Source organism: Anopheles coluzzii, chromosome 3 (genome assembly GCF_943734685.1).
Source record: "Anopheles coluzzii chromosome 3, AcolN3, whole genome shotgun sequence".
Lineage (NCBI taxonomy): Eukaryota > Metazoa > Arthropoda > Insecta > Diptera > Culicidae > Anopheles > Anopheles coluzzii.
The window spans coordinates 3402433-3429999 of record NC_064671.1 but is presented as its reverse complement, the minus strand read 5'-3'; the positions used below and the strand labels follow the sequence as shown (position 1 = coordinate 3429999).

Here is a 27567-nt window from a genome sequence, read left to right as displayed (position 1 = left end):
TAGTGGACGTCGGTAGCTGGGTATGTACTTCGTAGCTAATGTTCCTCTTCACTATTCCACAGACACGCGGAAGAGCTATGCGAAGTACAGATCGATGACGAATCCAATGTTTCCTCCGAGGACGAGCACGCTGCTGCAGCGGGGAAAAGCGGTTCACTCTATCGCTGCTACGAGTGTTGTATAGATTTCCACAACAGCGAACGGTTGAGGCAGCACTACGAATCGAAGCATGCTAGTGCTATCTACGGTTGGCATAGCTTCGGAATCAGTGAAACCTCTCTGTTCGATTCCACTGACGAGGATGTGGAAGACGAAGAGGATGAAACAGAAATTCGACCCGAGAGAAGAGCAAAGAGTTTGTTTGCTATCGAAAATCCGGAATACTATCGGTGCTGCGGCTGTAAAGATGTGTTCGATACAAAGGAAGAGCTCGAGGAACATTCCGACCGGATGCATGCCCCGTTTGCAGCCATCCACACCAAGGGCAAACCGTACAAGTGCAACATATGCTACTCTGGCTTTAGCCAACTCAGAGGCGTCAAAGCCCACCAAATTATGTACAGTTTTCCGCGCTTTCTGTGCATAATTTGCGGTCAGCTTTGCTGCACACTGAAACATCTAATGCATCACGAGCGGACCCATAGCGAACCTTCCTACAGCTGTGCCGACTGTGGTAAGGAATTCGTGCACGAGATGCAACTCCGTAACCATCGGGAAGCCAAGCACCTTGATAAAAGCGCAAGAAAGAAGTACGTTTGCGATGTATGCGGCAAGGAGTTGCTTGCGAAGGTGTCGCTTAGAAAGCATACGTTGGTAATGCATTCTGGGGAACGCCCGTACGCCTGCAACCTGTGCGACGCTCGGTTCCAGATAAAGGCGTACCTGACGAGCCATATGACGGTACACAATCGTCTGCACACCTGCGGGAATTGCGATAAGTCGTTCCCGTGCCAAAAAGCCCTTATCGAGCATATGCGCAGCCATACGGGTGAACTAGCCGAGAAATGCCCTCTATGTCCTGCCATGTTTCGCCAAAAGAACTCGGTTAGAAAGCATTTAAAAGCGGCGCACCAACCAAACAGCGAGCGGAAACGGAAGTATGGATTCAGAAGAGTGACCAGAGTACGGTAAACGGCAGCAACTTAGTTTTCTCGTGCTCAGAATTTTCCACAATGTATCAACCAATGAACGAAAATACAACGAAAAGACAACAACGTCGCACTTGGTAGTAGAGTGTTATTTGTATGCTCTCTCTCTCTTTTGCTTCTGGTTTAAGATCTTATATTTGTAATTCTTTTTTTTTGTATTTATTTTCAGTTTGTTGTTTTTTTGTTTGTTTGTTTGGTTCACTTTTTTGTTTTGTTTTGCTTTGTAGCTCGCTCTTTACAGAACTTGTTTCATATACTCGCGTGTACATTTAGTTTCTACTTTATGCTTTTCCTTCTCTGTTCTTTTCCGCCCCCCTTTCCTTACTTCTTCATTGTCTCTTCCTTTCTCTCTCGCTCTTTAACGTTTCACTTCACATTAGTAAAGCGCAATCATGGTGCTCGCAAAAGGAAGGTGGATTTCTATATAGGGGGGGGGGGGGGGGAGGACCTCTTTCCTTCGAAATATAGTGGTTAGTGTTTTTTTTAGTTTCCGCTCCCTTTTACATAAAATATACGATCAGACACACAGGACAAACCTAGTACATTTTGCAACGTTTTTTTGTTAGATCGCGTGCGCTTTTCTGCGTGATGCTCTCTCACGACGCGCATTCCAAAAAGTGTTGCGGATTTGCTCCGTTTGCGTTTTTATGCCGATGCGCGAATTTCGCTACTCTCTTGCACACGGGGTGGTGGTGTATAGCTACTAAATGAGACATTGTGCAACATTTGTTTGGGTGTTTTGCATGTATTTTGTGTATGCGTGGGTGTGTGTGATTTGTTAGTATACATACAAACAGAAAAGCATAGAAAGAAGATACTTTTTTGACTTATAGAAAAAAAGACCGTAATTCGAATTAAATTTTGAATTAAACATATTACCAGAAGCAGCTGCTAAACGCCTTCTCCCCATCTTTTCCGAATAAACTTTAACGCGATAATGCTTACATTTTTTTCTGTTTGTTTAGCATCGATCCAATACTTTTCAAAAGTTAAATTAAAACTACAGACAAACCAACGATCGATACGACACAAATAGAGACACACACACAAAAAAAGAACTAAAGATAAGCGCATTTAATTAACAAAGGTAAACATGAATGAGTGTAATATAAAACGTGTGTGTGTGTGTATGTATATAGGTAGTAGTATGTACAGCTAGAAAAATCATCCTAGACCCTTTTCTTCTCCTCCTTCTCAAGCTTCCACCCACCAACTCCTTCAACTCATGATACCCCTCCGAGCAATGATGGGTTTTTTGTGTAATAAATTAAAAAAGAGCAGTATTTCCCCTTCACCCAACCCCCTCCGTCGGGTGATCTTCGTCGTCTTCTCGATCACCTCCTCTCAACGGGTCGCGTATTGCCGCGGGCGGGGTTCTTTCTGCCTTCTTTGTTGTTTGTTTCTTGTTCTACCGCAACTTAAAATGCTAACTTAACTTTGAGTATTTTTTTACGCTTTTTCCTTTTTACATTGTTTTTTTTTTATTGTTTTTGGTATCATGCAGAAGTTTGTTTGTTTTTTTTTTACATTTTATTCCTCCAACTTTTATCCAAGATACATGTGGGTATCATTCATTTCATGTGTTATCATTAATCAAATATATGATTTAATGTTTTTTTGTTGTGTTCTTTAGATTTTAACATTTTTTTGTTGTTATATCTTCTCCTGCGGAAGTTTTTCATCTTCTTATGCGCTCCTCTTACACGATCGTTTGTTTCGCTTTTTTTCTGTGTATATGTGTATCTCCCCCTGCTCGTGTGTGTGTGTTAAAGATGTACCGATCTTTTTTTGTTTGTTTAAGAATAAACGATCAACATATCTAACGGAGCAACGATCTTACATTAAATAGACACTTTAATTCACCATCTACCATCTGTTGCTGCTGCTGCTGCTTGCTTACTAGTTCTACTTTGTTTTTTGTTTCTTTTACTACGTTTTCTTTGTTCTTTTCGAATTCAATCAACAACTAGTTCTGCCTCGATCCACCGATTGAAACGACCACAAAAGGGGGAACACGGGCGAATGAACGGGAGCGATACAAAATCGATAGAAAGTACTCTAAATGGCAGCCAACGCCAGCCACCCATTCGTCGTCGTTCTAATAATGGTAAAGTTACTTTGTGAAATTGAACTTGCTTTTGTTGCTGTGTGTATTGCTTGATTACTGACCTAAAGAAACGCAACGCACGTGCCCGTCCCCTCCTCTGTTTCCTGTATCTCTCTCGCCTATCTCGTATATATTAAGGAGGGAAGAAGGGGCCGTAGTATAGTTTTAATAATTATAAACACACATTTGCACGTGCACGGCGCGGCGCATGGCTTCCCCATGACAATTCGATTGATTTTTGAACCGATCGGTTTTGTGTGTTCGATCTCGATCTCGATGCCAGTCGAATAAAACCATTGCTTTGCTGAAAGAGCGCAGGATTAAAATGATTCCCTACTACAAAGGGCGTGTGGACGTTTTCTGATGCAAGAAGATAGAAATTTGTCTTATCATGGTCTGTGTGTGTGTGTTTGTTAGTTAGCAGCAACAGATAGCGTGTGTAAATGTTAAGAAGAAGCAAAAAAACATAGTCATAGACGACAAACAGTTGCACGAACAGCTGTGAAAGCGAAAATTAAACGTAAGCACACGCAACAACGGGATGAAAGAGACGCCCCCCGAGCAGCGTGGGTCACATCCGCCATCCTAACTCCACTAACTGCTTAAGCGAAGAGAGTTGGTGTGTATAATAATAAATTAAAGAAAATAAAAACATCAACGGTACACACACACGCTCACGCAACATTTGCAGCGTTTTGCTTTTTGTGTGACAAAGTCAGCCCCACCATATCATCATTTGCTTCTTCGCATCTTCGCATCTTCGTTATATTCACTACTATCAGGTAAGGACAAAATATAGTGCGCTTTCTTGCATTGCTCCCCCCCAACCCCCTCGTACACTGTGTACTGGCTTTCCTACCGTAAGCTCCATTTTCCCCACACCTCAATCCTTGCAGCCAACGCCGGCTGCTGCCTTCGAGGGGAACGATTTGCCAGTGGGTCGCATCTTGGTGGGCGGATGGTGGTGGTGATGATGGTGGTGGTGGTGCTGTTGATGATCACCTCCTTCCCGGGGGTGCTGCTGCGCTGCCGTGCCCTTGCCTAGTCACTCGACGGTGATCGGCGTCACCGGGGGGAACTGCATCTCGTCGTAGATCGGCACCGTCACCTTGACCGGATACTCGACCGCCTCGCGCAAATCGTGGCACCAGTCGGAGTCTGCTGAAATGAAACCGGCGGTGGGTTGGAAAGGAAACGAACGGAAACGCATGGAACCAACAGTGTGTGTATTGTGCAACAGAAACAGGAAAAACGGATAGAGATTATGCGCGCATTTAGAAAAAAAAGGTTTAGAGAAACAATAAGCATAAATAAAACAAAATCAAAAGCCGGAACCGGAATCGGTGCGTGAGGTAAGGTGAATCGGTTAGAAGGGGACAAGGAAGGAGTGTGGCAGAGCAAAAGGAATGGGCAAGAGAACCGTATGGTAGGCCAAAACAATCAAAAGATGAGCAGTGTTGTTTGTGTGTACAGTCAGAATCGTTATCGTTATGTACAAAATCAAGCACGATCAAGGATTATTTTGTCGGGGAAATAATGGGGATAAAAAAGAGAGAAAAGAAAGAAAGAGATTCATCTTTAGAAACGGTTCAGTTCGCAACAGGGCACAGGACACGATGCGGACACACGGATGTCGCTCTTTTTCTCTAAATTGCTACGGCTTTTACTTTACACGCGATTTTGGATTTTAGTCAAAATGCACTAACCTGACATCCGGTCGGCCGGACGTCCCTTCAGAACGCCAGCGTACGTGCCCGGCGCCGGCAGCATCGACTTCGTCATGTTCACGTTCAGGCTGTTTGTGTTTTCATCGTTCTCATTGCCGACGATGTCAACTTCTGCGGGCGGACGGTTCGGTTGAGGTGAGTACGGAGTGTATGGAGAAGGAGCACAATAAGTAGAAGAAGAAGCAGGATGTTAACATTCCGATTCCAGTCCGCTTTCCCTATGTTTCCCCCCCCCCCCCCGCCTTTCGCTCGCTTTCCCCCTACCCCACTACTTACCGGTAATGCCGTGCAGTGGCGTACGGAGATCGTGCGCACGAATGAGCTTACATTCGCCACCCTTCGAGTCCTCGAAGCTGTAAATGTACAGGAAGCCGTCCTCGCAGGCCAGCAGCAGGCGCGTCTCCTTCTCCAGCTTCGCCATCACGCACTCGTACCGCAGCCCCGGCTCCGCCAGCTGTATCGTCGCGTACGCCCGGTCCTGCGTAAACACGTCCGTCACCACGTTCGTCGGCAGGTAGCTGGTGACGGCCTTTGCCAGAAAGCCCATACCCCATCCGCCGGCGGCGGCGGCCCCCGCTGGATCACTGCCACCCTGCGTCTCATCGTCATCGCTCGAGCTGCCCGTACTGGTGGCCGCCGCCGCGGCCGCATCGATCGCCACGCTCTGGCGCCGTTCCGCCTGCTCGATCGCTTTCGGATCGATCCGGAAGATATGTACGGTTTCGGTGTTCGAGCTCGCGACGACAAAGCTCGCGCAGGTGCTGAAGTACAGCGAGCCGATGCTGACGTGCCGCTTGACGCCCCGCCGGAACTCGTGCACCCGCTGGCCGTTCTTCACGCAGAACACGCGAATCACGGTGCCCTTCTCCGAGGCGGTCGCCAGCAGCAGCCCGTTGTAGGAGAAGTTCAGTGCGGACAGCGGCGAATCGTGCGCCTTCAGCTTCAGCCGGCGCAGCTGGTTGGCCGCGTCGAAGATCTGCAGCTCGCCACAGTCGGTCGCCACCGGGTAGGCCAGGTGGGACAGCAGCGAGAGCGTGCACAGGCCGCTCGGGTTCGGCGCCATGTTCTTGATGGAATGTAGCAGTCTCATATCACGGATGTTGTGAATGTAAATACTGTCCACGAGGCAGACGACCAGCCGGGAGCGGTTCAGTTTCACCGACAGGATCTCCGACGGGTAGCCGTAGTTGCAGATCTCCGCCCCCTTCTTGAAGTGACAGACCTGTGTGTGTGGGGAGGAAAAAAGGAAGGCGCCTGTTAGAAGCAACTCTCTAAACAGAGCCGGGGGGTTCCAGCCCAGATGGCTTATACCTTAAGCTTGTTCGGTTCACTTGCGGTAACGACCGCAACGAGGCTGCTGCTGAACAGCCGCTCGGCAATCTTTGTATCCTCGTCATGGCTGCAGAAGATTTCATCGACACGATCAACGGATGTTAACGAAAACAATCGATATCCCGTCCTGGATACCACGGAGAGCGATCTGGAAGCAACAGGGGACAGATGAAGAAAGAGGATACGTTAGCAAACCGTTGTTTGAGAATTAGTAAGTGAGGGTAAGTGAAATAATTCAACTTTGTAATGGGTTTTTGAGCTGACAACGAAATTAACGATCGCGTAAACAAACGATCGCTGTCGCTGTCGTTGGCTCCGACCAACCGAGAGAGGAACGACCTGTTGCACAATGGATCTGTGGTATGAAGGGGGCATCACCACCCCACACTCCTTGGCCGAGGACACTTTGTCATCTGTTTTAACAATGTAAGATCCGAGGTTGCCGAGATCCCGAGATGTCATCACCGCCCGACCCCGCGCCGTCCGTTGGAAAGAAAGCAAGTATTTGAACTTTGCAACAGAGTGAGGGGGTGGTTTTGCTTCTTCGTTCTTATTGTAACGTGGTCATTGTACACAAAATAACAAAAAAACCCGATAAAAATAAAATTCAAATGAGTTATCGGTGCGACAGCAATTACATGGGAGCATTTCTTCCCAAGGACCACAAACTGAAGAGCATCAAAAGTCTTATCTAAAGCATTATTTGTTACCATATAACTCTCTTTACCCGCAAAGTACACGTACGTGTATGCCTTTAATATTGATTAAAATGTTGTAACTATAAGGCACCTTCTTCTCGCTTTTGCAGCTCTCTCCCACTCTGTCTCTCTCGCGCGCACAAACCAATGCCGAACCAATGCCGAGCCTCTGCCGTGAGTGCAGAGCACAAGCAACACGCATGTCCGAAAAAACAGAAAATGCATTTCGCAGCGTTGCACACAACGCAACGATAAATCATGTGTGTGTGTGAGTACTGCTGTTTCAAATTAAACATGACCTGCTTCTTCGCTGCACAACGCGAACAAAGTCCCTGGCGGGGTGGTGCGCAACCTGTCCCCGCCTGCGAGAGGTGTTGGGCGAGGAGGAAAATGTAAATAAAACAGCCTAAAAATACATATACACCCCATGCGTTGGATGCAGTTTACAAACAAATGCTTGGCGATCTTTGGCGCAGCGATATTCAATCTCTCCGCGTCCGTGTGTGTGTTGCCATTTCGCCCAACTTTGCCAACCTGCACAGTGTTTCATTCTCGACACTCATGCCGCCTCCACCCCATAGGGTGATTGATGGCACTTGTGCGTGAAAATATCCCTTTTGCCCAGTGTCCGTGTGTGTGTGTGGAGCTATTTTTAGGGGCCATTTTCCATTCCAACCCGACGAGGAACAAAAATTTTCCATGGCCACTCCCGCGTGTTTTCTGCGCGTGCCGGAACGGGAAGAAGGTGTAAAAAATACACACACATTCCTCCACTCCATTTTCCCCTAATCTGCCCAGTGCGGCAAGGTCATGACCGGGGTTTGTACGAAGGCATGAAAGATCAGCAAAAGATCAGATGATCGCAAAACCTACTGTTCTAATTATAACAAGCAAACGTGGTTGGTTGTGTTGCAGCCGTGCTTGTATGTGTGTGACGCAATTAAAAATGGCAACACTAACCCAGCGGTTGGTAATTTTCCGTGGAAATGTGACCTCCTCCTCCACCTCCACCACCACCAAACAGGCAAACAACGCCAAAAATGCTGTGTTTTCCCCCAAAAACATCTGATCCGTTCGTTGTCCCAAATTCCCTTCAAGCTGCTGTTACACACATGACCAAACGCCACGCCGTTTAAGGGCCGTGACACAATCGAGGTGTTGTTGTTGGTTGGTTGTGTTTTTTTTCGTTCAGAATGAGGGGGAAATAAACACCCAGCGCAACACCTTGAACCCTTCGAAGTCACTGGACATTGACACCTACTCTCGATACACAGACAGACACAAACAGAACGAAACACACGAAGGGCATACACAATTTCAGGTCTCGCATCATCGCACCCAGTGATTGGGGAGGGGGCACCACCACAAGGGAACATTTATGGACAGGTTAGGTGGACCTGAACAACGACTCATCCAACGGACGGCCCTTTTGTGCCGACTAATGCTTTGTGTTCTGAGAAATCGAACACTCTATTCCACCCCAACTCCTCCAACGTTTTATATCTACAATCGATACAGGCGTGCTTATCGACTTTGAGTATTTCAGGCGGACGCGATCGTCGTAAATTAAATCACAAACGAGTAGCCAGCGTGTCTAGACGAGACGAGCCCAGCGCGCAAACGGTTTGAATAATGTAACCGTTGCGTGGATTAACATTTTCAAAACGGTTGATGAGAAATGCAGCTGCGTTGCTCAATGAACGTTTGAAATGTGTTCAGTCACACACACACAGAGAGCTGATAAACAGATGATCAACAAATGATCTCGCCAGATCATCTAACATCGCCAGAGTGGTTAATCGCCGATAACCTTCTAATAGGCCAGCACACCACACACTACGCTTAGAGCTCATTAAAATTCCGATGCGTAACACGATGTTACACACCCGATGACCCGTGACCACCCCTTCGTGACCCTCCCGGAGACACCTAAAGCCCTACCATTAGCGAACAATTAGCGCATCGGGGGGACCGTCGTCAGTCGTTAAGTCCATTACTTTTTACTGTTTGCACCGTTTTCCATTTCCGTCACGCTGGTCCGTCGATCGGGGCAGGTTGCAGGTTGCTGGAACTTTCCCCATGACCCGTGCTTCTTCCAACAAGGGGAACAAGAGTGGACAAGATTTCCCCAATGACGAACCCGATTTCTAGGCGGGACTGGAAAAAACAGCCCCACCAGCCAACCAAAAGGATGTATCATTGGGTTTTATTGATCAACGCTCTCATTTGCAAACGGATCACACCACGCAGGGGATGGGGATGTCTTGTCCAAGAACTGCGCTTTTAATTATCCGTCAGCAGAAGTAGCAAACAGACAGTTGTTCCCCCCCTTTGGGGCTTGTCTTGTGGCGCGGAGTAGCAGACAGCTGGAAGTCACCCGAAGGCACCACAGGGAGACAGATTCGTCTCCGACTCAGGCAGCCCTCCTCTCTGGTCCAGCTAACCAGGTGGTGGTTGCGCGACTCCCCAACTCCCCACAACTCCACTACAGCTGGCTAATCCAGATCCGGATTCGTCAAACGGTTTGTGGACCACTCTTTCTATACCGAGAGACGATTGACACAGAATTGCCGTTCCTCCCTGCTGCTCTGGGGCGGGTTGGCGGTTGTTGGTTGTGCATCATGATCATTGCTTCGCATACAGATGCACCACCGAACAAATTGCCAGCTCAATTACGGGAGAAATCTAACGGACCTAGCAACACGCGCCACCAAACCCCGGGTGCAATTCCGTCAATTCCGTTTGCAAAGCGCGGGATATGTAGTTGTGATGATGGTGGTGGCAACAAACACGATCGCATCTTCCCGCCTTAGGACGCGGGGGGCGGGATAGACACGGAGGAAGGGCTGGTCGTTGCATTCGTAACATTAGCTAATTGCAACACTTGATCGCTTCTATAATGATTGAAGTGCTCCCGTCTCTCTCTCGGTCGCCCACTTGTTCGCCCTAAAGGCAACAACAGCACGCAGGAGGAGAGCAATGGCATCGAAAAAACGGTTGTAAAACTGTTGTGGGAATTATGTTTTACTGTTGCCCTTGCTTTTTTTCGCGGAAACGCTCCACGAGAGTGATGGAAATCCACCGCTTCCAGTAGTGGCCTTGATCTTTCATCGTCTTTCGCCATCTTCGAAGCAAACAACGGAGTAGGCTGTGGATGCATCTGTTGCATTGGCGCGAGAGATAGCGCTCAGTGTGGTTGCGTTCAATGCACCTCATCCTCCGTTTCATTTCGAACACTTTATTGAACATTTTTATTATTGAATTCGAAAAGCAGACAACATTCAAATCGAAAGACCGTCCTATATCAACGAAAACCCCGAAAGATATCGTCTGGTAGGTTTTGCTTTCGGGCACCATAAATTATCGTTTTACGACCCAAGCTGGTTTCGACCACCACAGCTCACAGCTCAAACGCGATGCATCTTACTTGCGTCAAAAACTCGAAACAAAGAACCGATCGACACTCTCGAGGGGTGGTAGGCAGAGAGAGAACAACTTGCAACCGCACCAGGGGGAAGAGTAAATTGCACACCGAACACAACCCCGCGTTGCATCATGTAGTTGGCCGTCGTCATCTCGCGCCCCACAGCGGGTTTCTCACTCACGCAACCGCTCTCATCCTATCCCCCATCAGCGACTCCCCTCTCGACTTCCGCCGCTTTTGGCCCACGGTGACCAGGGGAAACTCATTCCTCACTGCGAACAATCGATGATTGGAGCGGCACGAGGCTGCCCCTTTCGCTCTAATAATGCCAAAGCACACAAGCGACTCGTCACAATCTCCTCCTCAGCGGGGGGGATGAAAACACAGGTAAGAGGGATGACGGTGGGCCCTGACCGACCGTGTGTGCCCTCGACCTTGGTAGTGAACTTCCCCGTTTCGACTCTACCCTCGGCCCAACCAACGAAGTAGGCATTCCCAAGAACAAAAGACACCTTCTGCTGCTGCTGCTGCTGCTTGGGTAGAATATATCTCGTTGCCAAAGAGATGAGGACTGTGTGCTTGTGTGGGATGCATCCAAGTAGCTTGAAAGTGGTTCTACTAGCGTGTGAGGTAGGGTCTGCTTTAACACCAAGTGACCAAACCGTGTGTCTGTGTGGACAGGAATTGGATCCACACACCCGCAGCCCTTTGGGGCCGCACCACGAACGTGACCGCAGGGTGAGCTCAAACGAAGAACAATATCAAACCTAACGATTAGTGTGTGGGAGCCCCACCACTTGCTATCAACCACAACAACAACACACACACACACAGCTGTGTGCTGGCCAGAGCAGCGGCGCGTTCAGGTGTACGGCGGCGCTCGACTTGTCGTCCGTGAAGCGATTTAACCTTGAACAGTGCGCGGAGATGGAAGTCGAGAGGCACTGGGGTCTGGGAGGGGACAGGGAGGATGGAGCACTAACGACACAGGGTGGTGGTGGACGTGCACCACCGTAAAGCTGTGTTTCAACCCTCAAACCGCCCCCTGTGTAGAGTTCTGCCAGTGCTTGACCAGCTGCTCATTTTCGCATTCGATGTCGTCTAACACACACGAACAGAATGATAATGTGACACACACACACGGTCGCAGTGGAAAAGCTTGCAAAGGTGTGAGTAGGAATTAAACTGCAATTGAAAAATGAAATAATCCATCCCAAAAATGTCTTTTCAAAGAGTGTTCTAGCGTTGGCAACAAGTTTGCCCTCGTGTCGTTTTTGCTTTACTTAAAACAAATAAAAACAGTTAAAAGAACGGCCACCCGCTAAACCCCCGTCCCGTGCAGCAGGTGGATGTAAAAGTGCAGTAGAAAACAGCAAAACGCCAACAATATTTGGCTGCCAAAAACCTTGAAGCATGCCACAAAACTACACACAGAAACTGTGCGCAAACCGATGCACTTCGTGTACCGTCGTCGTGCACCAAAATGAAACCGACTAAGGGTAAAGGTGGAGGGGAGTTGGTTTGTCGGTTGATCGATTTTATTTTCAATGTCAATGCCAAACGCGTGCACCGAAAAAAAAACCCGCCCGGAAGGACACAACACCGAGCCGAAGGGAAGCCCTTAAAACTCAATCAACAAACACAGGCCGAAGCGATGAGCAGCTCCATCAACATCATTGTCCCAGGGCCCTCTGGCGGGCGAGCGAGCGAGCGATCGATTGCTGGCTGATCCAAATAGTGTGTTTCTGTTTTAGTGCTGCACGCGAAAAGCCACCCTTCTTCTTCCCAACCACCAGCAGAAGCTCGTTATTCATTCCGTGACGTGCTTTCCGAAAATGAATTCGTTCGCTGCAGACCGTGAAGTAGTCGTAGTCGTAGCAGCAGCAGTAGCGCGTTTGCTCTAGCCGAGGCTTCTAAATTGGCCTCATAAATAGTGATATCACACACGCGCGCGCTGCATACCTACCCGCCTACCCACCTTGCACAGGGTAGCTGTGCATGTCCTTTGTAAGCGTGGTGGTTCTGAACCAACAGCCGACACAGTACACTTGTGTGCAAGGCAAATGCAAAACCTAGGCGCTGCTAGGCGCGCACGAACAAAGAAGGCACAACCTTAAAACAAACCTCCACTCCACCAAACGGCGGGGTTGCATCCGTGTGCGCATCTGCAAGATTTTACATCGAGCGTTCGCAAAACTCTCCCATAACGCACACTTGCACACACACACAGCAATGCAGTGGGGCAGCCGCCACAGCAACATGCAATTAACTTCCCCTAACATGGGAAAGTAGCAGCAGCCAACAACATCCTTGGGATAAAAGGATAACGACATTCTCTAGCGTGTTTCAGCGAGCATTGCGCACACAGGCAAGAACAACAACGCCTCGCAACAGCAATTCGTACACCTTCACTTGTGTTCATTGTTTTCACAGGCACAGCTTATCGATCGGGAAAACGGAACGACCCGAACGAACCACCAACCCCTGCGAACATAAAATGTGCATCGAAGTGCATTTTTTTATTCCCTGTTCGTTCGCTAGCTTTTGCCAGTTGATGATAAGGTGTGCATTCCGGGCATTGGCTGGGCCTGGGTATGGTAGGTATGCTGCTGTGGCAAGCAGAAATCTGGTGCATTCGTCATATTTCCTTCCTTTTAGGAGGGTTTGCCTTTTTTTTTTGCTTTCAAAATGTCTTTATGTGACTTCCGTTCTGGAGCTGCTCTGGGTCTGGGAAAGGAAAGCGAATGCGTGCGTACTCGTGCTTATTTCTCTTACTCTATCTGAAGCATACGTGACTTGGCATACAAAGTGGTACAAAGTAACCGGAACACGACACACAAAAAACACAGACAAGGTAAAAGCGGCCTCAAATTAATTTCAAGCTGTTTCTCTGTTAACTCTATCACACTCTCGCAGCAGTATAAGTAATGAAAGCATGTCAATCGACATTATGGATTTAATTATTTAAAGCCCCTGGATAGAAAGAACTCATCATTTGCACAAAAATCGGTACTAGCGGGTTGCATCATGCATGTTTACCCCGCTCCATCAATGATTTGAATAGCCCAATCGATAGTAAATGATTGCTTTTCTAGAGCTAAACAACTCAGCTCCAGGTTCAGTCCAAGCAAGCCATGCTCCTCCTCCCCCCCCCCATGGCAGGGTCTTTTCGACCTATTTTCTAACTATAATCATCACCACCACGCCGCCACCGCCAGTGTGGCCTGCTGTGTGTATTTTATTTTCAAACACTCAAATCTACCAGGCCCTTCGCAACACAACCCATCCCCCACGGGGCAAATGCTTCTTGTGTTGTTCATCGTCTATTTAATTTTGTTTTGTTGTTGGTAATGCGGGGGAGGGGGGGGGGGGTGTTAGACGGTAGTCTCATCCATTTCCTCGAACGACGTAACAACTGCATAGTTTACCGACAGCTCGAACATCATCAGCTGATATTTTCCACCCCCAACCCAATGGCTCCAGCCGCCTACTTCCCATAACCGACAGCAAACCGATTCCGTTGTCTGTCCGCCTCCTCTCTGTTCCTCTGCTCCGTACCTCCCCCCCCCACATTCTCTTGTCTTGTCCATCAATAACGGGGGAAAAGTTAATTGTGTAGCACTGTGCTATCTCTGGACGAGCTGCTTCTTATCGCCCTTGTAAAACCCGCAAAAAAGCTTCGTTACGGACACGATTTTTGATGCAAAAAAAGCGTCATCGTCCGACGCATTAGACTGTACGCGGTTTTTGCTTGCATTTGTGCAAAAGGGATATGATTCCTTTCTATTATCAGGTGGAATCAAATTGATCCGAGGTCTAAATATGGTGCGTTTGTGACGTAGGAGTGCTGTGTTTGCACCTTCCGTTAACGAACGAGGGTGCAAATTTCTTGACACAACTGCAATGCTGCAGATGTTTTTGTCCCCCCAATCCCCCCAAAAAAATGTTACAAATCGATGCACCCAACAACCCCAAGTTCAATGCACTGTTGTGGCATCACCTGCAGCGTGTTGTGATAAGATAACGAGGCTGTTGGAGTTTGTGTGTAGGTGAGTGGAACACACGAATTGCAACGAATAAAATTGCTTAGGTCATGGTTTTTTGTACAATCACGAAATGATGATGCCAATAACCTCCTGGTTGTACCTCAGAGCGAGAGAACGATCACCCACAAATCTTGTTCTTTCAACTAACATTCTTCGCTGTCTTGCCTCCCCACCAATCAGTGGAATGCGAATGCCGGAACGGAATCCGTGCACTTGAACGTGCAAAAATCCATCAAAACAAACACATCTCCCCGGCCCAGCCAGGGCGGGATTGTTTGATAATGAGCGCGATCATCGCTGTCTCGCGAAGCGCGAAGTGTTTGCAGCAAGTGCGCTGCTGCTTGTCTTGATAAGCCTAAGGCAAGGCGCCTTTACGATGGAAATAGTGTCGCATGTTAGTCGCGTGATTAAATAAGAACGATTTTACGCCTCTCGCTCGCGCGCCATCGGTTGGCCTCCACGGCCTCATGCAATGTGTGTTTGCTTCCGCTTTCCACGGTGTGTGTGAGTGTTTGACGCGTTTATTATCGCTAATGAACTGCACCACCCCCAAGGAGACTCATATTTCGAGGTTCCAGAAACCTTTATTAATAGCTAACTTTAACTCTAGATCAGGTTTGACAGTCCGAACATTGATTTATTCCATAATTCTTCAGAAAAAAACAGTTCAGACAGCAAAAGTTGTACAAGAATACTCTTTTCCATTAAAGGGACGGCACTGGCCGAGCTGGCTAATCCAACACAGCCGCCCGTGTCAGTCAGTGACCTTATCGTGGTACGCCACCCTCTTCCCATCTCTCTCTCTCTCTCTCGCTCTCTCGCTTTCTGCCTCTCTCTTTTGCTCACTTTGCGTCATTTTGCGACAAAGGGAAAGAGCAAAAACAACAGCCTATCAGCAGCGAATCGATAGACGACGACCACTTACCGCCCGCCAACTCTCGCCCAACACACCAGAGTTCCCTGTTATTGCACACCAGCGCAGTGCCGCCTCCTCTCCCCCCACTCTCTCACCAAAGATTTGGCTTATCGTGACCGCTACGACGACCGCTTATGTTTCCGGGGCCACACTAAAACTAGGCCATTCGGCGAGTGCGAGGGCTTGACGGTCGTGCCATTTCTTTGTCCATTTGGTTCGGGCGGTTCGTGGCGCGTCGAAAGCAACGCTGCTGCAATCAGTCGATCGTGCTCGGGGCGGCCACGGGCTGCCTGGGTGGGTGAGGTACGCATATCAGCAGCAGTATGGCTGCTGACACATGCTGAACAAAAACAGGAACTACCGCCAACCCAACTGCTGCTGCTGCTGCTGGTTGATAGTGGTTAGCAGGGGGCTTGCAAGCAGAAAGCCTGCCGAACGACCTGAAACAGGGCCTCTACAACCTGTGTGGAGTTCGGGGAAAGGGACAGGACGTATGTATATGCAGGTAAATGTGCAACAGATAGCAACAAACCAACCACTGGCCAACCACTTACAGCCCGACATGCCCAAAGGGGAGTGGTGCGAGCCTCCCGGCTGAGCGGGACTGAGCTCTTGAACTTAAGACCAGAGTGCGCTTACCGTGCGGTCTGGCAGCAAAATTCGAGCCCTCCGCGACAATAAACCTTGGAAGCGGGTGGGTCTGTGTGTGTGGTAGGCACTGTTTGCCACTTCAAAACTGGAACTGGCACAAAGAATCGCCAATAAAAACCGACGGCACACCGGCAATCGGAAACGGGCCATGGCAATGCACTTTTCAGCAGGGGTATTATACCACCTTTTTGCCGATTTCGAACCCCCGCGCCTCGGGTAGCTCCAAAGCAATCTGAAGGCACGGAAGGGAGCGTGAAGTTTCGCGAACAACTGTGAAACACTTTTCCCCCTTTCATTTCAATATCCAACTACGCGCGCTCCAATGCTCTCGCATCAGCTGATTCAGCAGGCCTTTGTGCACATGTGCTCAGGCTCACAACACATACCCGTTTTGTTATCTAAAGTGCAGTCAGCTGGGATCCTGGATGCACCAGCCATCGCTCCCTGCACCAACCACCCCACACGAACTGGACATTATGGCACTGCGATGACGCGTGCGCGCGAGCGCACACATTCGTTATGTAAATCTTTGTCGTACAAGGTGATCCACACCCCGGACAGGCGCTCTCTCTCTCTTCTTCTCTACGTATGTGTGTGTGTGTGTGTCGACAAGCTTCAATTAGGAAGAGGGTGGAATACTGCAATACACGCTCAAACACATCCAGAACCATCAACACAACAGCCAAACGACGTCGTCCACAGCACAGATGATCGCGCAGGCAGCTGTGTCGAATAGCTTGTACTTCATAAATTATTAGTATCTTTGCATCGTGCATTGACGATTTCCATCCTACATATGCTGCTGCACTCACGTCATGGGTCTCGGCCAACCCCCTTCCCCCCCCCCGCCGCACTTTATCGCCCTGCATCGATCGGCAGCCGACCTGCAGTCCTTCTCCTCCAACCCAGAGTTCTTTGTCTGTCGATCTCGCGCGACCTGTCAAATGGGTGGCGCAGCTGATGGGAGGTGGGAGGGGAGCAGAGTGACAGAGAGGGAGGAGGTTATGTGCCATTTAAAAACCTGTTCCCAGCGTACAGCCACACTCTCGCATCTCATCAGCTGTGGCCGCGGCCAAGCGAAAGCCAACTGCGAGGATCACAACCACCAAACGACGACCGGCCGTTCGTTCGTTCGTCGCTCGCAGAGCACGATCGCGGTAGGATCTTGATGATCGTGAGGTGGCAAGAGGAGCGAAGGGAAGGGTAAAGGTACAAACTGCAAAATCCGCGCTTTATTCTTAGATTCTGCCAAGCGCTAAGCGGGGATCATACGAGCCGTTGCAACAGCTGAGCTGATCTTCTCTCTAAGCAGGTCCTCCCCCTTTTCGCGCGATGCAAACACAGCGTTTGTCATATCACACACCCGGACTAACCCCCCTTACGGGTGGACACAAGTTTCCACAGCAGGAGAGAGAGAGGGAAAGAGAGTGATGATGAAATGTGTGCACAAACACACTCGAATGACACACACACACACACTCAGTGCAATTGACTCGCGTGATGTAACTCACATGAAACCAGATGATGGGATGGACCCCGACCAGCGGCACTTGTTACAGCAGCAGTACCATCCTCCACCACCACCGCCACATCGGCGACCCACCAAAATGCAAAAGGAAATGCTATCTCTTTCACTCACCGTTTGCACGAGCCATTCGGAATGCCCTTTGAAGGGTACGGCACGGCAAAAGGGCCAGCAGATGGCAGAACATTCGGGCGGGGAGAGTACAGCTTTTGCACACGCCAGCGCATCGGTCATTCTGGGCCTCGCGCCGGCCAAGATCTAGAATTACCTTCCCCTCTTCCTCCTCGGTCCCTTCACATTTATCTACCACCAAGTGGTCAAGTATCTCTATGGCAAAAGGGTGGAAGCGAACACGGGTTGGGCTGCTGCTGCTCCGTCGTATCGTTCCCTGGTTCTACTGTGGCTCTGGCATGGCGGCCGCGGTTGTCCAATTTAAATTCTACTGCTCATCATGATTTCATAATCAAGAGCGCACTGTGCACTGTGGACACGGACTCGTGCACACACACAGACAGAGTATTATGATCCCGTGACAGACGAATCCAATTTCCATCCCGCTCGCAGACTATTGCCCCGCAGGGTTCATACCATGATTTGCCAACTGACATAAAGCGGGAAAGCGGGAAAACGCAACTTGACTGATTACCGAGCTGGTTGGGGGCATGAAAAATGCTTCCTTTTCACAATCAGTTTATCATCCGCCCCTAAAGATCTCGCTCATCCAACTCAGCAAAACAAAAGTCTGAGGAGGAATGCAACCAACCAACCCATATTAGGATCTATTTCAACCCAACGATCGATGGAGACGCGTCCCTCCAAAACCCGCATATCACGTCCAAGCTTGTGGCTCCATCTTCGTTGTGCCGTGACGCAAATCCATTATCCCCCTGCTCCTTCCGCAAATGTGTCCGTGTGTCCGTCTCGTCCCCCGGTCATAGATGTCGCGCGTTCGTTGCATACAATGAAGCAGTGCTGGTGGTGCATTCACGCAGGTAACAGTGCAGTCAGTGGCAAAAATTAAAGTGCACCCCTTCCACTCCCTTTTCCAAAAACACAATCACAAAGCGGATGATGATGATGATGGTCTTGGACGTTCCATCGATCAAACGGAAAAGGAACGGAATGAATGACCGACGGAGCGCAAGTCCCCTTCTCCCCGTCGTCAGCCGTCGTGGCGTCTTGGGAGCCCCATTATTATTCTAGCCTTGAAGACACACTTCTTTTGAAAAACTAGTTTCTTCTCATTCGCGTGTAATGCATATCTACATTTGCTGGCGAAGGTTCTGGAGACTGGGAGCGTTTCGCGATTCATTTGCTCGCTCGCCCGGTTCTGTGAGATTCGATCCGCGATCGAGAGCTTGTAGCTGAGCCGATACTTCAAAACTGTTCTAGCAAGCTCTACTACTAAGGGGATCTAGGTTCGCCTGTACATCAAACCCACCTTTACCGACGAAAAACTAAACAAACCCAGTAGAACATGCGCAACTGCTACACACACACACACACGCCTTGCTGCGGCTGCTCGATGCGCAAGATCGATAAATAAAGTAAACTGAACCTCCTTCTCCCTCCAGGGCTCGTGTAAAGTGCACTTGGCTTCCAACTCGGTAAGGTTTTCACCGAGCGAGTACCTCTCGCCACTTCGCTGTGTGTGATTACTCTTAGTACCACCAAATTCAATTTCGTTTTACGATCCTCAGCAACAAGCTCAGCAATCAATACACACATACCACATACCCTGCTTAAGGCCACGGTAGAAATTAACAGTTTTACGATCGAGTTGCTGTACTCGATTTGCTGTACTACTACGCAAGAATCACACTCCGCAGTACGAAAGCAGCAAAAGGAGTGGAGTGATCACCTTTATGACGCGCGCGCTGGGCCCGCGTTCTGCGCAGAAGAAATCGCGCGCTTTAGGCAACGGAGTAAACAAAAAAAACGGCGTCACGTTTTAATTATGTTTACAATTTTGTGTGCTGATCTAGTAGCCCTGTTGGTCAGTGTATGGGTGACACTTCTCTATTTAGATGAGAGTTCGTACGCGATCGGTTGCTGATTCATTCTCTCTCTTTTACGTATTACTTTCTACACAATCTCAGGCTCAGGAGTGATGTGGTCAGCGACAAGCGGCCACTCTTCACTCTCCACCTTCATCATCATCATCATCATCATCATCATCGCCATTGCCATCATTGCCGTTTTATGCTTTTGCTTTGTTTAGATGCGCACGTCCGCTAGCTGCTGGTAGCTCCAATACATACGCAATAGACGGATTGGTGGTGCGCGTTTGTGGGTGCTGGTTGGTGCTTTTTTGCGTGCTTTTACTTCCTTTACGACTCGAGCATAGAGGGCGACTAGCAGTAGCAGCAGCAGCAGCAGCAGAAGCAGCATGACCATGTTGTTGCTGCTACTGTGTTATGTTGCCTGCCTGCCATGACGCAGAGAGTTCAACGATTTTTCGCCTCGCTTTGTGTTCGCGCGAGCTAAAGTGGTCATGTTTCCGATACGATTTCACGATACCTAGGGTCGCTCTGTAGCTCCCCCCTTCTACTGTTGGATTCCGCTGGTCCGCAATACCGTTGCAGTGTTTCTAGCGAACTGAAGAAACCCAAGCCAACACACGCAAGACGACGACGAGCTCGAACCCTTTTCTTAGAACGGTGAATAAGTGTGTGTGTGTGTGTGTGTGTGTGTGTGTGTGTGTGTAAATGGGGGGGCAATGTACATATCACGAGCATCCGTTAGTGGCGGCAACGATGTCTAGTGTTTCTTCAATTATCGATGTACCTTTTAATTGCCTACCCATTCGGTGCGCGATAGCGCTTTGCTGGGCTTTGTCTTTGGAAGTGACGCAGTGTCTGGCCTTTTGCCTGCATTTGGAGGGTTGGAGGTTTTACATTAGAAAAAAAAACAACAATATCCATTTTGAGGAGGAGGAGGGGACCGATCAAACGAAATCGAGATCACGAAAATCAACCACCAATAAGGGCTCTGGAAAAGGTCACCACCTTGCATGAAGTTTAACGGGCACCAACGTCATCCCCCGTCCATTTTCCATGATTCAAGTGGAAAACCATTTAATGACAAAGGAGTAAAACTACTCCGTATCGCGTATATGAAGGGGAGAAGAGTGCTGAACAATGCAGTTGTACAATGCTGCATCCGGGCTAAACAAAGGCGCGATGATCATGCAAAATGATCGCTCTTGCGAGGGCCGAAGGGAGCGCGCACGCCACACAAAACAGCCACTTTATTAGCATGCATTTCCGAACTATGTCACGGGAAATCGGCATGAAGAGATATCGCTAGCTGCCAGATTGAATACTCCCTCTCCCCCACCGAACAAACACACACACACACACACGTTCGTGAAACCCTGTAATTAATACTCGAAGGAAGCGTCACTTTTTTGTGCCGAGATTCGCGTGCCGTAACACTGCGGGTGGATTGAATAGTTCCGGTTATAACAAAAATATATAAAAAATAACAAAAAAATGCGAATAATTTATTATAAACCATAGTAAAGAAGATTTTGTTTAACATGTTTATCGCTCTCGATGAGTCACACAGACTTCCTTCCAAACACTTTTCAAACAGAAACCCATTGCACTGTACGCGCGCTGCAACTGTGGGCCACGGGTGGGGCAGACAGGTCTCTAGGCCTATGTGCGCCATAATGTATGCATGGCACTGGTGAGCACTCTGGCCACTACTGGCGTGGTTTGTGTGTGTGCATTTGTCTATGCACGAGATACATTTTTTTCTATTTGGCTCGGTCAGCGTTACCCGCAACTCGTCCGTCGTCGTCGTATCCACACCACACAGGTTTCTCTTACAAAAAAAACACACACACACACACACAAACACACAAACGCAGTCCTAACTAAACTGCTCCTCCACATGCACCCCCTGCCCTCTCAGCTCCATGTCCATAAAAGTGCGCACAAAACGTGCCCATTTGACGCAGCTGATTTCGCTTCGCTTCGCACCCCCTCCGCAACTACTCTCTCGCTCTCTCCCGTCCTCACCCGCAAACGCTTCTAAGGCAAAGCACTCGAACAAAGGCCTTGGAAGCGCAAACGGTGCGCGCACGGTACGATGACGCGCAAATGTATGTCATCATCATCGTCATCCTCCACAGCTCGCCTCCCTCCCCAACTGCGGACCACACTACACGCGATGCGTCTAAGTTTTGACTACCGTTTTTCGTCTCGACTAGTGATGTGCTCAATGGAGCGCACCCACGACTGCGATCCGACTATTGTTAGTCCGATTTTGACTCCGGCAAAATGGGAACCACTAGATCCGCCCGGAGTCGGAGTTGTCCGGAGTCTTAGTCGTTTGGGTCAAAGTCGCCCGAAGTTGTCTGAAGTCGTCTGAAGTCGTCCGGAGTCGTTCGGAGTCGTTCGGAGTCATCCGGAGTCTTAGTTGTCTGAGTCGGAGTCATCCGAAGTTGTGCGAAGTCGTTCGGAGTTGTCCGGAGTTGTCCGGAGTTGTCCGGAGTTGTCCGGAGTTTGTCCGGAATTAGCTGGATTTCTTCGAAGTCGTTCGGAGTCGTCCGGAGTCTTAGTTGTCTGAGTCGGAGTCGTCCGAAGTTGTGCGAAGTCGTCCGGAGTTGTTCGTAGTCGTCCGGAATTAGCAGGAGTTGTTCGGGGTCGTTCGGAGTCGTTCGGAGTCGTCCGGAGTCTTAGTCGTCTGAGTCGGAGTCGTCTGAAGTTGTCCGGAGTCGTCCGGAATTAACCGGAGTCGTTCGGAGTCTGTCGGAGTCAACCGGACCCTTCCGTTCCAATGGGCTTGTGATCAGGCATTTCATTTCGTTGTGTTTGCCTTTGTTTCGAGGTCGAATCCCGGCGACTCTGGACGACTCCGGGCGACCCCGGACGACTCCGGACGACTTTAGACGACTTCAAAGGTCTTCAAACAACTTCGGGCGACTCCGTATAATGCTGAACGGACCTGCCTTCCCTAGTCGGATCCGAGTCGACTCCGGATGTTTAGCAACTCTACCCATCACTAGTCTCGGCCATGGTGGTGGAGATGGTGGTAATGTTTTTCAGCAGGGGGGTGGGAGTTTAAAGCACCCACAAAGCCCGCCCAAAAATCAAACAAACAAAACGAGAGATGATATGTTGTCAACGACGCCGCGCCATCGCGAATAGCGTTTGTAGAAGCGAAAAAAAAGTCATTGGAAAATGTAACTGCCCTGCGTAGGTGTTGTCGTATCGACACAGAGGACATAACATTGGCCAACATTAGAGGCCACTAGAGAACGAGAAAGAGAGAGAGAGAGAGTTTGTTTGACGCGTGTGTATGTATGCGCAGGGGTAATATGCGTAGCAAATGTTACATTACGCATGTTTACCTAAACGCTCGGTTTCTCAACAACGCAACTCTTCGCGCTGCGGTCGGTACATGAGCTTCAACAACGTCTTAGGTGTGGCCAAACAAATGTTACCGCCTTAATGTACGTTAAGTTACTTTAGTAGATAAATTTACTGTAACATTCGATGACAAAAAAAGATTGAAATAACGTTCCTAAAGTGAAGCTATTGCTTCTAACCACAAGATAAACAACCGTAACGATAATGAGACCTCTCTCTGTCTCCACTTATCGTCTCTGGAAATCCTACAAATGGTTCGTTTTTAACTTAACTTTGAGATTTGTTTACGTTTAATGCATTTAGCGTTTGATGTGCTGCTCACCGAAGAACAGAGCTCAATTGCAACATAAAGAAAATCGAACTGATGGGGAGAGGGAGAGAGAGAGAGAGCAGGGTCAGGGGAGAGTTCATGTTGCACACACACACACACAGGCTCACGAAAGTTTGTGTGTGTGTGTTGTTTTCCTGCTTCCACCAACAAGAGAACTACACACAGAGCAACGGCACCAGCCGAAAAAAGGAGGCCACAACCACAAATTGGCCCCGCGCGCTCAGCTGATGACACACACAGAGCAACGGACAGAGCAAGAAGCATTCCACCAACCCCGTCCCGCAGCTTCCGTTCCGTTTCCCTGCCCTTCCCTTGCCACAAGCCCTGTTCAACAACACCCCACACCACCCCATCATCATCATCAACGGGGGCCCAAGCCAAATGTAAACAAAGAGAAAATGTTGTTTATGCCACACTCGGTTCACCCATACCAACACACGCTGATGATGATGATGATGATGATGATGACGGGGGTTTTGCGTACAGACGGGCCATCAGCATGCGATGGTATTGGTGCGATGGTTGACTAACAATTACTTCCCCTTTTGTATTTCACCATGGGTTGCTTGGTTTTGGGGAGAGGGGGGAGGGGGAGAGAGGAGGAAACATAAAAGTTAGTCACACACACGCACACGCACACACACACATACGCAAGCCAAAAGTTGCTGTGTTTGTTGTGTGGGATGTGTTGCTGGACCACAACAAAACAACGAAAGCTCAGCCTACTGAATCTGAGCGCAGTAGGTTTTTTCTTCAGAAAAGTGAATTAAGTCTCAGACAGCCATTAAAAACAACTCGCAGTGCAGCATTATGCAGTTCACCTTCCGATGACGATGCATTTAGCTAAAAGAGGGAATTGAAGTAGGTCAAGATTAAATAAGGGAAGGTTTGGAAGGAAAAAAAACAAACTCCACAATCGATGCAGCTTTATTGCCCTTTCGATGGTGATAAACGGCTTTCAAATTAAAAACACACTTTTAGCAGGCTGTCCTATCTCACCACTCAAACACATTCCCCCTGTGTGTGTCATAAAGCACAAAGGTTGAGTCAATGGGGTGGGGGGGAGCTTGTTATGCCTTTTCTTAATTTCCATCACGTAAACTCATGCTCCAACAGTGCAACAAATCGCACATCACCTGATGCAAAATTGATGTTGTTTTTCGATGGACATAAACAACAAAAAGTACACATACATGCATAAATTGCCATATAAGGTGGCATCATCTCGACCAAACCTCTCCCCCAGATGATGATGATGATTGTGGTTGATGTTTTCACAGGCTTCTTACAAGCTTCTCCGACGCCTCTCCCTTCTCTCCCGCTGTGCTCATGCACAACAACAATACTCGACATCCTCCTTCTCCTACTCCTTCCTTCCACTACACCCCTCTGCCCAGCACCCAGAACGCGTTCCGTGATAAACACAGCGAAACAATTGCAAGGGCAATAGAAGGTCACTGTCAACGAGGGAGGACGAGAGGACGAGTGGAGGTGGAATCGGAAGCAAAAGTGTTTAAAACATAAGTAAGTTATGAGCATTAAATATTACATAAACATTCTTAAAAGTAATGCTAAAATTAAGTTTCAATTATTCTTTCAAATTCATATTTTATAAAAGGTTTCCCAAAAAATAAAGTATGTTAAACTTTCCAAACACTTGTATCACTTTGCAGCAATATTTCATCATCCAATTTAAAAATGCTCATCGTTACTACTACTACCACCAATACTACAACACCACCACCACCACCACCACCACCGCTGATGGTATCTTCTTTTCCAACCCCCCCCCCCCTCCTCCCTCTCTACCACACCCCTCCTCTACCTCACTTCCACTTGAAGCAATGCCAAAAATATCACGCAAAAAAGGAAACACCACAAAACGATTAAATGACCCTCCCCTCCCATCAACAAACCCCCTCTCCTGGTAGTTGGTTGAGTTTTCCAAAGGGTATTTTTAAAACTAACAAAAAAACGTATCTTCAGTGTATTGCGTTGCAATGCTAAGGCAAGGAACGCAATTAGGGTTAGAAAAGTCTCCAAACCAAAAATTAATGCTTAATTTTGTTGAAAAGTTTGCATACAAAAACACACACACACACAGATAAAGGCAGCAACACAACAGGTAGCGGAGTAGTGCCTGCTGCCAGCAACAAATGAATAGAAGGCGTTGGAATCCTCAACTCACTGCACACATACGATCCTCCTCCCCACCCCTTCGATGTGTTGCTGTGTGCTTGTGCTGTAGCGTATGTAATATGCGTGTGGGATGCATTACATTCGAACGCATCGAAAATGAAAGGACAGCGCACAATTAAGGAAAAATCAATGACTCGCGCATTTAATCAACGCATAGCAACGGCACAAAATACATTCGAAAAAATTGACAGCACTAAATCACTTCGGTTTCTTTCCCTCTCAAAAAACAAACGGAAATAGAATAGAAATCATTTCGCACACACACACACACACATATACACACTCACTGAGTATGACATCACACCGAATCGACACAGCACTAAAGGGGAAACAAAGCAAATAGCCGTTTGGCTGTACTTACGTATAGTCTTGATTAAAGCTTATAGAGAATCCACCATTTTTGCCGAAACATTTCTGACTTATATCACTCATTTAAACGATTGGGCGCAACGACGGCTCCGAAACTGGCGTGAAGGGCTGGCTGCTGCTGCTGCTTCTTCACACACACTCGCACGACGCACACACACAAATGCACTCGAGGACTATATATGTATGGCTGTGTAGAAGTTTGTGTCCTTTGTTTTGCTCGCTTGCTGTGTTGCTGCTAGTTGCGTTATCTGCTTCTGCACTGTTTTCTATACCTGTTCTTCACACACGCACACGCAACGAGGTCTGGAAAGATGTCCTTTAGCACGCACGATAACAAACGTCACACGCACAACCAAGCAGGATTACGTAGAGCCCCAAAAAAAAACTAAGCACTGGAGGACTGGCGTGCGTGGTTGCTTTTATTTGGCTCGCTTTGCTGCTGCTGCGCTAGTGTCGGGGAGGACGTGATGCGTACGCTTCGCTTCAGTGTAGTGTACGCTCGCGCTCGCTCGTCGCTTCGTTCCTGTGTTGCTGCACGCTGCTGACTGCGCTGGCTTGTTTTCTCACTGACTGAATCGACCTGTTTGTTGTTGGTTTGTTTATAGTCGGACTCGCGCGTTCCTTCGAGATGTTTTTGTTTTCACGCCTCGCTCTCGCTCTCTCTAGCTCAACACGCGCGGGCGCGCTCCCTGTCTCTCTCTTTCTGTGGCAGCACTAACACACACACTCGCGTGCGCTCGCTCTGCACTCACACACGCACACTCGCGCAGGGGTTTTTCGAGTTTTTGCCTTTTTCCCTTTTTTTTCTCGCAGCAAACACACAAAAGCACCAGAGGGCACCAAGATTTGTTTTGCTTCCTTTTTTTCGTTGGATGCACCCACAACCCAACGGTTTCTATTTTCCTCCCTCCGTTAGGTACGATTGCACTTTATACAGCCTTTCTTCCCGATGGAGCACAAAATAATACACAATTGCCGAATTTTCAATATTCAAAATTTTAAAAGTGGCAGGGGTTATACAACGGGGACTGCAAAAGTTTTGTACTTTCAGGGGGATGAAAACACCTTTCGAACAATAAAACACAACAACTCTTCACCAAAAGGCGCCTGCGAAGAAGTGTGAAAAAGTGTTCTGCCGCTCTCGGGGAGATTTTCCAAGCTTTCCAAGCTCCTCAAAGCCGTTAGAGTTCCTTGTTGGCGGGTGGGGGTGAGTCTGAAGGAAAAATGTTCCGCGAAAACCGTCGAATCGACACACAACGCGTCTCGCAATCGATCGAAAACCCGACAAACGAACGTCCTTTGCTGCGAAGTCAAAAGGACGCACACACTGCACGAGCAAAACTTCTCGATGGAGCTTCAGAAGCCAAACACACACTCACTCACGCACGCACGCACAAAGTCTGTTTTCTACTTCCAGGAAAATCCAGGAAATGTCCAAGCGGTGCTACTTCTGTTCGTTGTGCTGGCTGCGAACTGTTTTTTTTTCTTTCACTGGCAAGCTAGATGGCAGGCCAGAGTTTTTGTACACCACAAACACACGAATTTGCACAACGCGGTTTGTACAAAAAGGGGTGCAAAAGTTTCCCAAGGTGGTCGAGCTGTGGGATGGAGGCAGAAAAAAAAGTAGTATTTCGATTCGTCGACGAGGGCGCGGATGCGAAGATTCCGTTCGAAACCAATTTTCCTTTCAGACTGGGTACGCTGGGAGCTTTT

General features: G+C 48.5%; 3 protein-coding genes across 6 annotated transcripts in view; 2 read left to right on the top strand and 1 right to left on the bottom strand.

Annotated features, from left to right (window-relative positions):
• LOC120959936 (zinc finger protein 160-like) overlaps positions 1-2402 on the top strand; it is a 2957-nt gene extending 555 nt beyond the window's left edge. Inside the window, exon 3 of the mRNA XM_040383730.2 lies at positions 63-2402. Within this exon, the coding sequence (XP_040239664.2) occupies positions 63-1131 (1069 nt within the window). The 3' untranslated portion in view covers positions 1132-2402. The remainder of the gene's footprint in view (positions 1-62) is intronic.
• Positions 1-27567, top strand: part of LOC120955281 (inactive selenide, water dikinase-like protein) — a 125159-nt gene that overhangs the window by 85013 nt on the left and 12579 nt on the right. The gene's annotated exons all lie outside the window — the stretch shown is intronic.
• Positions 1977-27567, bottom strand: LOC120959934 (WD repeat domain phosphoinositide-interacting protein 2-like). Of its 4 annotated transcripts, none has more exons than XM_040383724.2 (5): positions 25847-27566; positions 6294-6462; positions 5259-6204; positions 4962-5093; positions 1977-4416 (listed from the first exon to the last, which is right to left on the bottom strand). In XM_040383724.2, exons 1-5 carry the CDS (start codon positions 25915-25917, stop codon positions 4301-4303), a joined length of 1434 nt encoding a protein of 477 aa, XP_040239658.2. In that variant the 5' UTR covers positions 25918-27566; the 3' UTR covers positions 1977-4300. The 4 variants fall into 4 exon arrangements, with proteins under 4 accessions (XP_040239658.2, XP_040239659.2, XP_040239660.2 ...); XM_040383725.2 differs by having other exon boundaries at positions 1977-4413; positions 25847-27565; XM_040383726.2 differs by lacking the exon at positions 4962-5093 and having other exon boundaries at positions 25847-27567.

Coding starts and splice junctions, on each gene's coding strand:
- LOC120959934 (XM_040383724.2), bottom strand. CDS start 25,917: ATGAGTGATATAAGTCAGAAATGTTTCGGCAAAAATGGTGGATTCTCT. Junction 6,205..6,293: donor GTGAACCGAACAAGCTTAAG/GTATAAGCCATC, acceptor CCACACACACAG/GTCTGTCACTTCAAGAAGGG. Junction 4,417..4,961: donor TCCGGCCGACCGGATGTCAG/GTTAGTGCATTT, acceptor GTTTCATTTCAG/CAGACTCCGACTGGTGCCAC.